This window comes from Danio rerio, chromosome 15, assembly GCF_049306965.1.
Source record: "Danio rerio strain Tuebingen ecotype United States chromosome 15, GRCz12tu, whole genome shotgun sequence".
In the NCBI taxonomy this organism is placed as follows: Eukaryota; Metazoa; Chordata; class Actinopteri; order Cypriniformes; family Danionidae; genus Danio; species Danio rerio.
This window is the reverse complement of record NC_133190.1, coordinates 26,283,785-26,297,685: the sequence shown is the minus strand read 5'-3', so window position 1 is coordinate 26,297,685 and position 13,901 is coordinate 26,283,785. Positions and strand designations below refer to the sequence as shown.

The 13,901-nt window shown below is 34.3% G+C and overlaps 1 protein-coding gene across 21 annotated transcripts in view; it reads left to right on the top strand.

The window, feature by feature from the left end:
* The window catches only part of usp32 (ubiquitin specific peptidase 32), a 92,110-nt gene extending 78,486 nt beyond the window's left edge, over window positions 1-13,624 (top strand). For 7 of the 21 annotated variants that reach the window (XM_073923707.1, XM_068213723.2, XM_681144.11 and 4 more), the window contains 8 exons: window positions 25-209; window positions 1,285-1,371; window positions 1,464-1,584; window positions 2,223-2,414; window positions 3,771-4,023; window positions 6,766-7,184; window positions 7,269-7,361; window positions 10,907-13,624. In XM_073923707.1, the coding sequence (XP_073779808.1) occupies window positions 25-209; window positions 1,285-1,371; window positions 1,464-1,584; window positions 2,223-2,414; window positions 3,771-4,023; window positions 6,766-7,184; window positions 7,269-7,361; window positions 10,907-11,080 (1,524 nt within the window). In that variant the 3' untranslated portion in view covers window positions 11,081-13,624. The remainder of the gene's footprint in view (window positions 1-24; window positions 210-1,284; window positions 1,372-1,463; window positions 1,585-2,222; window positions 2,415-3,770; window positions 4,024-6,765; window positions 7,185-7,268; window positions 7,362-10,906) is intronic. The other 14 variants (XR_012390852.1, XR_012390845.1, XR_012390847.1 and 11 more) reach the window with 4 other exon arrangements.
* Window positions 13,625-13,901: the final 277 nt, after the last annotated feature.

Below are 13,901 nucleotides of genomic sequence, written 5' to 3'. Positions count from 1 at the left end.
TAAATGTGAGGTCTGTCCCTGCAGATGCGGACGGAACTGTACTTCCTGTCCTCTCAGAAGAACAGGCCCAGTCTGTTTGGTATGCCTCTGATTGTGCCATGCACAGTGCACACGAGTAAGAAGGACCTGTATGATGCTGTGTGGATTCAAGTGTCCCGACTTGCAAGTCCACTGCCGCCGCAGGAAGCCAGCAACCATGCTCAAGACTGGTCAGTGGCATCATGTTTGTTTGTTTGTTTGTTTTTTATTTTGTTGTTTATGTTTTTTTTATTTAAATAGATAGTATCAACTTAAGTGCATAAAAAAAAAAAAGATAACAAAAACAAAAAAGGTAAATACAATACACACAATACACTTTACTTTGAACTTGCGAAAGAAAATGTTTCAATTTTGTTGTGGAGCAAGGACTTGGTCTATATTTGACAATAAAACATGTTCTTGGATATATTTCTCAGTGGCATCATGTTGAGGATTGGTTTGGAATGTTTGGTTTTTGTCAGAATATGTTTGACTTGCACCCAAAGATGTATTTATAAAAATATATACATGTGAAGTGTTATTGATGTTTAAAATTAATATTTAAGGTTTTTAAATAGTTATGAGTAAGTCATTTATTTCATTTTTTAATTATTTATTTATTTATTTATTTAAGGATGAGCTCTGAATATTAATCTGGAGATCATAATTTTAGTTTTCTTTAAATAGACAGTTCCTGAAAAGAACATTAAAAAATATATCTTTTAAAATCATAAATGTCTGCGATTTTTTTTTTATTTAATTTTTTATTTTTTTTATTTATTTTTATTTTTTTATAAACAATATGAATCTTCACAAATCAGTGTATTAATTCATTTAAAATGAGCAAAATGTGAACTTTAGTAAACGTTATGATGAAAAAGATGTAATGAAAGTTGTGGTTTGAGTGGTAGGCCTTTTTAATGGAGTCATTTCCAGATCCCATTTCCCCTCACAATTAGTTCCCCTCCTTTCTCTATTGCCTGTGTTAATAAACATTGTAAAAAAAAATTGTTAAACACCAGGAAACATATGTTAGAGCCTTTATTAAAAAGTTTGTGCCTATTGAAACTGCAGCTATTTTGTTTTAAATTTTAACTAATCATTACAACTTATAATATCATCATGATATGATTACATTTCATAGTCCCTTAGTTTTCCTTAGTTTGGTTCACGTGGACAAATCTATTGCAGGATATAAATTTTACATCATAGCTTGTCTGTTTTTGTCTATTCTCTTCTGTTTTGACATGTTGTGCTCTTTTCCAGTGATGACAGTTTGGGCTATCAGTACCCCTTTACGCTGCGGGTGGTGCAGAAAGATGGTAACTCCTGTGCCTGGTGTCCCTGGTACAGGTTAGGCATTTAGTTTCAGCAGTTGTGTATTCACATATTTCACCGCAGTGTAGGCTGTCATGACTGACAAGGGTTGTCGGTGACTTTGCCAGGTTCTGCAGAGGCTGCACAGTGGACTGTAATGAAGACAGAGCATCTTTGGGGAATGCCTACATTGCTGTAGACTGGGATCCCACCGCCTTGCACCTTCGTTACCAGACGTCTCAGGAAAGGGTAAGTGTTATGAAGATGTTTAATGATTTTCAGGGTCAAAATCAACCCATTGATTAATACTTAAGTCAGTTCAAGGTCGGTTACTGTGCAAAGTCTTTCTGTACTGGATTCTGTTGCTGCACCGCAGGAATTGATGTGTCCCTTGAACACAATGATTACTCTGCCAGTGCTGTCATTTCCTGTGAAGAGATTAGTTTCCATCTCACATCCCAGCTGGGAAAGCCATTAAAATCATATCATATGATTAATTGTTTTCTGGGTCTGCTGCTTCTGTTTTACCTTGAGCAAGATCTCCTGATAAAGCCGCGAGCTGCTAATTATTATCTGTCGTTACTACTTGGCACTTTCTAAGCTGAAAGAGCTTTTGCAAATGCAAAGCAATTGCAAATTAGCTGTTTACAATTTGGAGATAACAAAATAAAATTTGCACCTTCTTTTATAGTGCATTTCAGACCAGATTTGTCCATTTTACCATCCATCTTACTAGAATGCATATAATGTTTAATTGTACATTAAAAATAAATAGTATTCTTAAAATCTAACCACATTCAGATTTAATTGAATCGTTACATAGTCCACAGCTCTGTTTCTAAGTAATTGTCATTCTGTTAATGTGGGTCCATTCATTGCTAATACAGATAGTTGAAGAGCATCCCAGTGTTGAGCAGAGTCGACGCGCTCAAGCAGAGCCCATCAGTCTGGACAGCTGTCTGAAAGCCTTCACCAGTGAAGAAGAGCTGGGAGAGGACGAGCTCTATTACTGCTCCAAGTGTAAAACACACCGCCTGGCCACTAAGAAGCTGGACCTCTGGAGGCTGCCTCCTGTACTGGTAAGAACAATAAATCCTTTGCAGGAACTGTATTAAAAATCCCACATTTCTCTTAAAAAGCCAACCTCTATTTTTATTAACAGTAGAAAGCTCATGCTGGTTAATTCCCAGAAGTAAACTTGCTATGTGCATTTGTGCATAGATTTGTTTTTCTGACCAAATGCACATTGTATGTGGTGAATCGGGGTGAATGAGCTTTCAGCTACTACGCACCTTACTGCTGGAATCAGCTTTCAGAAATGATCAGATGTGTTCCAACTTTTGGCACATTCAAATCAAGACTGAAAACACATCTGTTTAGCTGTGCCTTTACTGAATGAGCACTGTGCTACATCTGACAGATTGCACTGTTATATTTTTCTCTTCTGTTTCATTATTTTATAACACATTTTATCTGTTTTTATGTTTTTTACTCATTTTTATTATTTGTTTTAATTTTCTTATACTTGCTTCTTTTATTTTTGTTTATGTAAAGCACTTTGAATTGCCATTGTGTATGAAATGTACTATATAAATAAACTTGCCTTGCCTTGCCTGTGCTTGTGTGCATGTATGTGCACTGGAATAGTTTTAGTTTGTCCACAAGGTGGCAAAAACAAATCCGGATGTTGATTCAGTGACTTCAAAAATAACCACTGAACGTGACATATAAACAGCCACCCACGCTGACATGTGCTAGTGTGTTAGGATTAAAAATAACTGAACTTTGTTCTAAGCACACGCGCCTGTGTATAAAAAATGCAGTTAGCAGATGGCATATCTTATGAAAAACTGAATATGTACCATACAAATACACATTTACGGCTATTATGTTATTTAAGATATTGATAAAGAGACTGCTGTTGGCAAGTATAAAGTAAGCCATAATGCAAAAAATATGTGATTCATAAATATCTAAATAACTAGAGTATCATTATAGAATATCATTAAATAACTAGAGTATTAAGTATTTTTATTTGACAAGTCTCATACATCCTGATCCTCAAGCAGTATGAATAAAACTTTCAAAAAACATAAAATAGGTTTTAATAGGAAATAGGAAAATTATCCTGTAAAGTTCTATTCTGTAATGAATTATTTTTATTAAATATATATTTAAGAATATTTGAATACCATAAAGTGTGTATTTAAATTGATCAAATGTATTTAAAAATATATTAAATTATTATTATTAAATAATTATTAAATTATTTTGCTTTAGACAAAATCATTTTTAACTGAAATCTTTTCTCCGTTAATATTTATGATAAGCCAGATATTTGTATTTATCACAAAAAAACTTGAACTGTATGTCGTAGCAAGCTTCTCCTTCGAACATTAAGTGTCAATATCTTTATTTTCTGTGTTTCATTTCAGATTGTTCATTTGAAACGCTTCCAATTTGTAAATGGTCGATGGATCAAGTCTCAGAAGATTGTGAAGTTTCCACGCGAGAGCTTCGACCCCAGTGCGTTCCTTGCCCCACGGGAGGTGTCTCAGAGCCTTGGCAGCCTGCAGAGCCTGCAGAGCGAGTGCCTGGTGGAGGAGCTCCAGAGGCTGGAGAGAGGAGACTCCTCTGTGTCCTCCATCTCCACCACCACCTTGGCCAGTCCTCCCATATCTGGCAGAGGTCTGTCTCACTTCCTTTGCTTCTTGCATGACATTGGGGGAAATTATTCTGTGAAATTTTATTCTGCAATATACAGTTGAAGTCAGAATTATTAGCCCTCCTCTATCTTTGCCTCAATTTCTGTTTAATAAAGAGAAGATATTTTTAAACGCATTTCTAAACATAATAGTTTCAATAACTCATCTCTAATAACGGATTTATTTTATCTCTGCCATGGTGACAGTTCATAATATTTGACTAGATATTTTTCTGGACACACAAGGGTTAATAATTTTCACTTCAGCTGTATAATGTGATATGAATGCAACTTCTCTAGCAGGTTTCTGCGGGGTTTTAAAGTCTTAAAATGTCTTAAATCTCAAAAACAAAATTTTAGGGCTTAAAGTCTTAAATCGACTGGTCTCAATTTTCCTGTTAAAATTTATTTATTTTTCTTATTATTATTGTAGACTGAAGTAATTGCTTTGTTTTGTTCTATTCTTGGTAAGGATTATAGGGTTTATGAATGGAAATGTTTGAAAATAAAAATAAAATATTCAAACAAAATTATTATGATTGTATTATTAAATGTATACATATTTTTGATTAAAGTGAAAATCTTTTCAAAAAAAAAAAAAATCCTTAGTATTTAGCCTTGAATAAGTTTCAAATTTCATTCATAATGTTCTTAAAAATGTCAGAAAAAGTCTTAAATTTAACCAGATAAAACCTGCAGAGTTAATTGAAATGACTCGTTTTTATTTTATTTTTTTTTATTTATTGAGATTATTTTGTAGGGCAGTGCATCAGCATGAAAAAAAAACAAGTTGCAAGCATGGATAAAAAAAAAATAGCAAAGAAATAAATACAATAAATATTGCTTTGTGGGTTTCTGAGAAATCTGATTATTCAGTATAGAAATTAAATAATCAACTCAAGTAACACTGTATAGTATTCATATGTATACATAAATAGTTAAATACAATTAATATTAATAATAAAAATAATTGTGTTTTGTATAGCACTTTCATACTTGAAATGCAATCTAAGTGCTTCACAAGCATAAACTAATTTTAAAAAACAACATCAACAGTGAAATCAAAGCTTTAAATGATTTTAGCGAGTGTATATACAACAACAAGTGACACAAAGCAGCTATGAGCAAATATCAAAAGCAAAATATAACCAAATTCAATTAAAAGAAGTCCTAAAAAATAATAATAAACAATTAATCATTGTTAAAGCAAACTTTATCCTTTCTTGTGTATGAATTCAACTTTACAATGACTCCACAAATTGCATGTTCTCAGCTGTGGTGCCTGGTTAACTAAAATCCTGACATCAAAAATCCTGAGATGTGACCATTGCAGATGTGCACATTAGGATGATTGTGAAGTTCTAATATGAATCAACATTTGACAAGATTTTATTATTATTTTTTTTTATTGTTTATTTGACAAAAAAGTACAATACATTGCAGGTATTAAATGACAAAGGTAGTTTATTTTTTCCTTTTATTTTATTTTTTTAAACCATACACTAATTTAAGACAGAGACAAAAAAAAACATTAGAAAAATTTGTAAGAAAAATAAATACATTAAATAATAACATAAATAAATAAATAAACAAATAAATAAATAAATAAACAAAATAAATTGATTAATTAATTAATTAATTAAAAAAAACCTATGGGGGTTGGAGGAGGGAATGTTGAGGGGATTCATGGTTGGAGGAGTACATTAGTCTCAATATGAATTATTAAAGTGTCCCATGTTTTGAAAAAGTTTTGTTTGATCCTCTGAGAAAATTTTTGTTTTTTTTCTGTTTTCAAAAAAAACTCTTTTCTGTTTTTTGGTATCAGTTTAAAATCTCAAATTCTGAAGACCAAAATCGTCTCAGTTTATCACATGATCAGAACATATGGGTTAGGTCTGCCTTGCATGAGTTGCAACGATCGCATGTTTCATCTATATCGGGGTATATTTTAGCCAGTTTCGTTTTGCTCTAGTGAAAACGGTAAAGAATTTTCATCTGAATTAGATTAAGATGCGCAGATGATAAAGTCTTGTTTATAATTTCAACTGCTTTATCCCAAGTTTCTTCTGAAATATTAATTCCTAGTTCTTTTATTCATTCCATTTTAATCTTCTATAGTGTTATGTTACGAAATGTCATAATTAAGTTGTACATTTTGGAAATGAAACCCCCTGGGGGTGTACAGGGGTCTTTATAATCAAGTTCAGTCCAGATTCAGCAGTCATTTGATGAAATACAGAGCACTGGGTCTGAATAAAGTGACAAACCTGAAGCTATCGAAAAAAAGTCTCATTTTTGAAGATTGCATTTTTTAATCATGTCATTGAAATTGACAAAAATATTATCAATGAAAAAATCTCTACATATAAGTATGCCTAGGCCCTGCCATTAAAAGGAGCATCTAGCTTGGCTGCTGGAAAAAGATGATTATTACATATGGTTTCTAAAAAAAAAAAAAAGTTTGTGTATTAAAATGCTTGTCTAAATCCACTGGACCTGAGGAATATTGTGATGGTAAGAAAGGTGACTTCAATGTAATTAGTGCTGGTAGTGAAGTTGATTTGCAAGACTTAGCCTCTGCTTCACACCATGCCATATGTAGGAACTGTAACCAATAAATGATTTTCTGTATATTTGCTGCCCAATAGTAATTTAACAGATTTGGAAGAGCCAGTTCTCCATCTCCTTTGGGTCTTGACAAAATTTGTCTAAACGTTGTCTTTTAGCCACCCCGTGCTCCATCAGGAGGGTCGGCAGTCCCCTGAGCAGAAACAGCAGTCCCGGCAGCAGCCCCAGAAACACAGGCCGAAAACAGGGCCGCTTGCGTCTTCCCCAGCTGGGCAGCAGACATCGACTCTGCAACAGCAAAGAAAACCTGGAAGCCTGTAGCACCAACAAGGAGAGCGAGAGCGAGGCCGAGCAAAGCGCAGTGACGGACGGGGAGAATCTGACCCCTGATGCCAACACACAAGACACCTGGTCACTAGACGCCTCCAGCAACGACTGCGATGTCATTATGGTGAATGGACTAGGACAGGACAGCAGTCAGAGCAATGGACATTCAGAGGTCAGCGCCGATCTGGACACCCCTCACCAAAGAAATGACATCTGCCTGGAGTCCCTGTATAATTTATATGCAATCTCAGTAAGTGATTCTTGTGTTGCGCGTTTCATTATGGAAGATGTGCCTTGGCAAATTGGTAAACAAGCCTCTCTGTTTTGCTTTCAGTGCCATTCGGGAATAATGGGAGGGGGGCACTATGTGACTTATGCCAAAAACCCCAACGAAAAATGGTACTGTTACAATGACAGCAGCTGCAAGGTGAGATCTCAGCTTCTGTGACACTTTACACGTTTCCATTATTTGAGTCTTTTACTGAGCAGAGGTGGAATCAGTTTCTGCAAATATGGAAAATGCTTAGATGGCAAAGTTTGTCAAAGTATTGAGACTTTGGTTTTGAAGTTGAAGCTAAAATAATTGACAATGCAGCCTTTTTACTTGATCTATTGTAGCAATTAATCTAGTTAATCAACCTGAGCAACCTAATTTGGTACTCACAGTTTGGTTCGGTTATGATTATCATGCTGTCGATTAAGTTTGTAGGGATATTTTACAGTTTAAACCCAAAGAATGAGCAGTCTGTCAGATGATGAAAATAAATAATTTATTTGTGATTATTTTCTCAAGCTTTAACAAAACCTTGATTTGTACAATCAAGGTTGTAATTTCCCCCAACCCCTTGAACCTTTCCGCCAAAATGAATTAGCAAATAATAGAAATTAAAATATAATTACAACAGGAAAAGATAAAAATATAGCAAAATTGAAAATATTAATAATAATAACGATAATAATAATAATAATAATATCAATAATAATAATAATAAATAAATAAAAATAATACAATAAGTTTAAATATATATATATATATATAAAATAAAAAATAAACTTTACAGTATTTTATGTATTTACAATTATACAATATCAAATGTGAAAATAATTTAAAAAAAAGAATTACCTACAGTACATAATAATACAAATTAATAATCCGATACATTTATAGTGGTCTTCTACATAAACATGAAAGAAAACCATATTGGTGATCACAATTAAACCTGTTTGCACAGATTTTTTCATATAAATCAGTTAAAGGAGAGAGTCTTTCTTTTTCAAAATATGTGATCATAGGTTGCCATGTCTCATACATTTTTGGACAGATCCCTTCATTAAATGTTTAATTTTCTCTAATTCCAAATAGAAAATCAGAACACACAAGCTGCTGATTTCCATCAAGTAGTATTCTTCTCCTTGGTAACAAAGTAGCGAAGGCCATACAATTTTTTTTTCCTTGTTTGTCAACGATATTTTGTGTTCTGGTACACCAAAAATAGCTAACTCAATGCCAGGTTTTATTTCTAAATTAAAGGCATAATTTAATGGTATTTAAAAATTTGTGCCCAATAGTCATTCAACATTTGACAAGCCCAGAACATATAGAAAAAGTCTGCCTTGTCACTTTTACATCGATCACACACCTCGTCAGTCATCGTGGTGCACTGATGATGCTTTCCATAAACAATTTGATATTTTACTTAGCAACACAATAATTATTGTATTATAATGTATAAATATAGTTATATTTATATATTAATTGTAATAAAATTTTGTCATTTAATTTATGTATTGTACCTTTAATTTTACCTGCTCAAAGAAAACACTCTTTTTCAATGTATCAAACAAAACTAAGATACATGCACAGAACAGTATGAGCATTTATAGCAAATAGAGAAATAAATATTATCCAGCTTCCTTTTTGAGCGTTGTTCACTCTTAAACACCTATGATTGATCCCACGCTCAACAGCAAAGGCTGCGATTGGCACTGTTCAGCAAACAGTGACACGGACATGGATGATAAATGGATGTGGCGATCAGCTGATCCATTACAGACGTCAATGTGGTGGAGAAAACCCGCTCTGCAGACACGCTTGTGTCTGGATCCACAAGTAACGTTATATTTTTGTGACAGCCGAGACAGGAGATAAAACGTTACCTCACAAGCACACTAGTAGGACAAAGTGGCCACAGAGAGTGAGAGAGAGCTGGGATCCGTTGTAGTTGGCAATATTTTTCATGAATTTACATGTTTTATTTTCAATTTCTAAAGATGTTCTGTGACTAAAATATTTTTTTATAATATTTTTTAATTAATATATCTGTTTAATAAATCTATTATGTTTAAATGCACCGTGGATAAAAATATTCATTTTCAAAATAGAGTATACTTATTTATGCTGAGCACCGTATTTCTACTTTTACTCCACTGTTTTCCTTTAAACTGCAGTCATTATCATTTTTCTTGACTATGGGGATTGGCTGAGTAGAAAAATGACTCCTGTGATTTTTATCCAATTAAATCACAAATAGAAAAATCACAACATACTGAACAACCTCAAAACGTGGGCGGTTTAAAAATGAGCAAACCGTTTGGAAGCATTACAAAAAGTGTCCAAGAAGATGTCCTAAATCTTTACACGCAATGACTGTTTAGACTGCATGTCACTGATGAGAATATGATGGATGTTTGTTACTGAATGATGACTGAAATCGCCAAATTGCCTTAAACAATAGCTAAATGCACTACAGAATGTTACGTTTTTACACAAATAAACACATCAACACATCAACCTTTCACAGCGTAATACTCACTACTCTTGAGTACTTTTAAAAGGGCTACTTTTTACTCATAATTTTGTAATATTTACAACAGATACTTTCACTCCACTTGCAGTACATTTTGGGGCAAGTAATGGTTCTTTTACCATTTGGTACTTTCCACCACTGTCCATTAGTTAATGCTAGTTAATCTATTTACCAACATTAACAAATAATTGGTCACACATTTATTACGGTATTCATTCATCTTTGTTAACGTTAGTTAACATTATTTAGGCTAAATAATATTAGTTCATGTTGACTCTGTATTGACTAATGTTACAGAGCACAACTTTGACTTGGAATAATGAATTAGCTGGGCTCACAAAATCTTGTAGCCTTAAGTCCCAGGGCTATTGTTTTTTCAGTCAGGCTACCAAAAGCTATCTAAACCTTGCCTGGCAGACTATCAAGATAACACACCAGGCACTGTGTCGATAGCTGTTGGTAGCCCAACAAAAAAAAAAAACCAATAGCATCAGGACTTCGGGCTACCAGATTTTGTGAGCCCTGATTATTTAATGTTGAACTGTAATTAATGAATGCTTTGCAAGATTATTCATGCATAGTTAATGCTAGTAAATACATTAACTAATGTACCATTGTTCTAAAGTATTATCATAAAATCTAATAAAACATTCACTATACGTGTTGTGGAACCAAAATTAGAATTTACATATAAGAAAATTGCATTTCATTGGTTTAAAAAAAAAAATACAGGAAAAATTTGTATTCATGACCTTAAAAAAGTAATACTAAATACAAATACAATATTATATAAAATAGTGCTCAGTGATATTATATTTGCTCTATATCTAAATATCACTCAGATTATAATAATAAAGATTAAAGCAAATCAATGTATTATTATATGAAATTGAAATGTTGTTTTTGATGACGGGGTACTTTAGCATTAAAACTGAAATGATCTTTATTAATGAGCCAACATTATTAACATTATTTATGTTCCTGGAGTTTGAAAAAAACACACTTGCACAAAGAAATGAAAAGGATTTTAAAAAATGAGTGTTTTCATTATAAACATTGTTGTTTTAAATCAGAATTTTCAGTCTTGAAATTTGCCCTCTAAAAAGTCACCGACTAAATGTTTTGTGCAAAACTTAAAACAAATTGTTTGTCATCATCTTTTCAGGAAGTGCACTCGGACGAGATTGACACAGATTCAGCCTACATCCTGTTTTATGAGCAACAGGGAGTGGACTACTCGCAGTTTCTGCCAAAAACGGAGGGCAAGAAGATGGCAGACACCACTAGCATGGATGAAGACTTTGAATCTGACTACAAGAAGTACTGTGTGCTGCAGTGACACCACATGAAGCTCTTCCACATGAAAGACACTAGAGGGGTCTGTCAGTATGCTGTACGCCTCGCCGCCCCACAGGACCGCCATTTGTGAAAGCACAAAATATCAGTTAGCCGACAGGCACGACACCGCCGCTGACTGCGCTTTCAAAATAGAGGTACCTGACACTGCAGATACACCAGGGAGAAGGCCAACGAGTGACAACTGTAGCTCACCATCACGTGATTGTTGCCAAGCAGACAAAAAAATATCTCCTAGCCAATTCCTCCATATCAGCAGACAGACAGACCAAACTGCTCTTTCACATGCCAACCCACACAGGTGAATCCAAAAATCAAACACTGCTCAATTTCAGAATGCTGATGGAGAAAACAGGTCCTTTTTAATTCGAAAATGGTTGGTATGAATGATACGTTTCTCTCAAGGTTTTGTTGGTTAATTCCTTTTTTTTTACGGTGACCGAAAGACGTTAACGCTCTGGAATTTAAGAAAACACATGCATATACAAAAAACACTAGCAAATTAAGAAACGATCTTCATCAGTTTGACAGCACACGTGTTGCAAATTCCCACAGTGCAAACCACTGAATAAACGCACTGCATTTTGTCACAACACAAACAACTGAATTAACGCACTGCATTTTGTCACAACACAAACAACTGAAGAAACGCGCTGCATTTTGTCACAACGCTTACAAATATCCATGTAACATAACGAAAATGTTTCAAGGGGACCCAAAAACATGACGGACTCTGCTGAGATATGGATGTGGTATTATGCTGTGACTGTTGCTCAGTCAAGTTGTCGGTGGTCTTTGAAATATTGGAATTTTTTTGTTTGATTGCTATATTCCATTGTCTTTTGCACTTAAACTTAAACGTTGCGTTATTAAAGTTGTTTGCGTAGTGACAAAATAGAGCGCGTTTCTTTAGTTGTTTGTGTTGTGACAAAATGCAACACGTTTCTGCAATTGATTGCATTGTGAGAATTTGCAACACGTGCGCTGGCAAACAGATGAAGATCGTTTCTTAATTTGCTGGTGTGTTTTTGTAATCTCATGTGTTTTCTAAAATTCCAGCGTGTTTAGCTTTCTCAGCCACCATACTTTTTCCATAAGTTCCATACACTACCTCACATCTTTCATAATTTATTGGCCAACTGTTCATATAAAAAATCAATGACAGTATTATATCATCCGAGGGCAGTTGAAATCATTTACTTTAATTAAATTGTCATCAAGAAAGATTTCTTCCAACCAATTGAACTATCCTCCCTCTCCTCTGCTGCCAAATGATGCTATTTTTGTTGTTTTAGACCTTATTTAAAATGGTTATTTCCAGATTTTGATTCTCTTTAGAAGAGTATATGTAAATCTTTTTTCTTTTAAATTTTTTATATGTTTATTTTATCTTTTTTTTTTTTAAATGCAGTAGTTCACTTTGCCTAAACGCGTTCGCTTTCAGCTTTAGTCTGACCAAACCATGTCCTTTCAACAAAAGCGCAGCTTTTCACACGTTTTCTTATTACCACTGTACGTTCTTGCTTCACAAAATACTGTTGACCGCAGACAGAGACTAAAAACAGCTAGCGGAAACATATCTTATGGATGAGACTCCACATGTCCAAGCCAAAGTGTTGAACCGGTCATGTACATAGTTTGTGGCAAGCTTCGAAAGCCGTTAGATGAGAGCGTCTGTCGCGTGAACAGTATTAGCACAGGAATCTTTCACACGCTTTGCTTTTAGAGAACAGCATTCTCGCTAAACTGCTGACGGTTGGGGATGTCTGTGGCTGCTCCAGGTTATTAGTAGCATTTCTTCAGTGACTCTTGCTGAAAGAGCCCACCTTAATTACCACTGTGAAAAGATGAAATCTGAAATACTGAATGGCTCTTATTTTTCAGCGACCCATCAACCCAACGAGCTCCTCCTGCGAGGGGACGTTAAACCTTTCAGAAATCATCGGGAATCATTCAAAAGCACCCATTTTGCTGCTGTACTCTTCATGGATATTCTAAATATTTGCCATCAAATAAAGGTGTATCCCTGTCGGAAAAAAAGAAATGAAGTAAACACACAGCTGTATTAATCAACTGTCAACATTTTTAGGTGTTTTAACGTTTAAAGAAAAAGAGAGATCCAAATTCAAAGCTTCAACTGAAAATTGGCCGAATGGGGTTTTAAACATTGGCTTTTTTTGATACAGGGATAATTTATTCAAATGGCAAAATGATCTCTTTTCCAAGTAGTGCAATCAACTACTGATACGTGTGTCTTCGTCCATGTCGTTAGTCCTAATTTCTGTTAAATTAATTTTGATGCTAGAGATGTATTAATTTAATGAACTTTATTTTGTAAAGTGTTGTTTAAAGAAAAACCGATTGACATTGCACTGACAAATGTACATAAATGTTTTGTAAATACGCCAATGAAAACGATGATGTATTTGAAAATGAACTGTACAAATGTACTTGTAGTTGTATATGGAGTGACGACGTTGATCTGTAACAATTATTCAAGAAACGAATTAAATGCAGCCAAATGCGAGTCTGTTGTCTTGTGCGTTTACTGAATGATGCGAGGTGTTTCCTTCAACAGAAGCAAAAGGAAACCACACACCTCCTCCTCCTGCGGGCCCTGTAGAACGTCCAGTGCCATCACACAGGCCTATTTCCTTGAAGTCAAGCCACATTTGACATTTAAACTAACCTAAGGTGGGACCCTTCCACTCGCTTTACCATATTTTCCATGTGAATATTTCCCTTGAATGAAATATACAAATGATTTAGTGAGAATCGCCTCAGAATTGTTGTGCGCTTTTTGG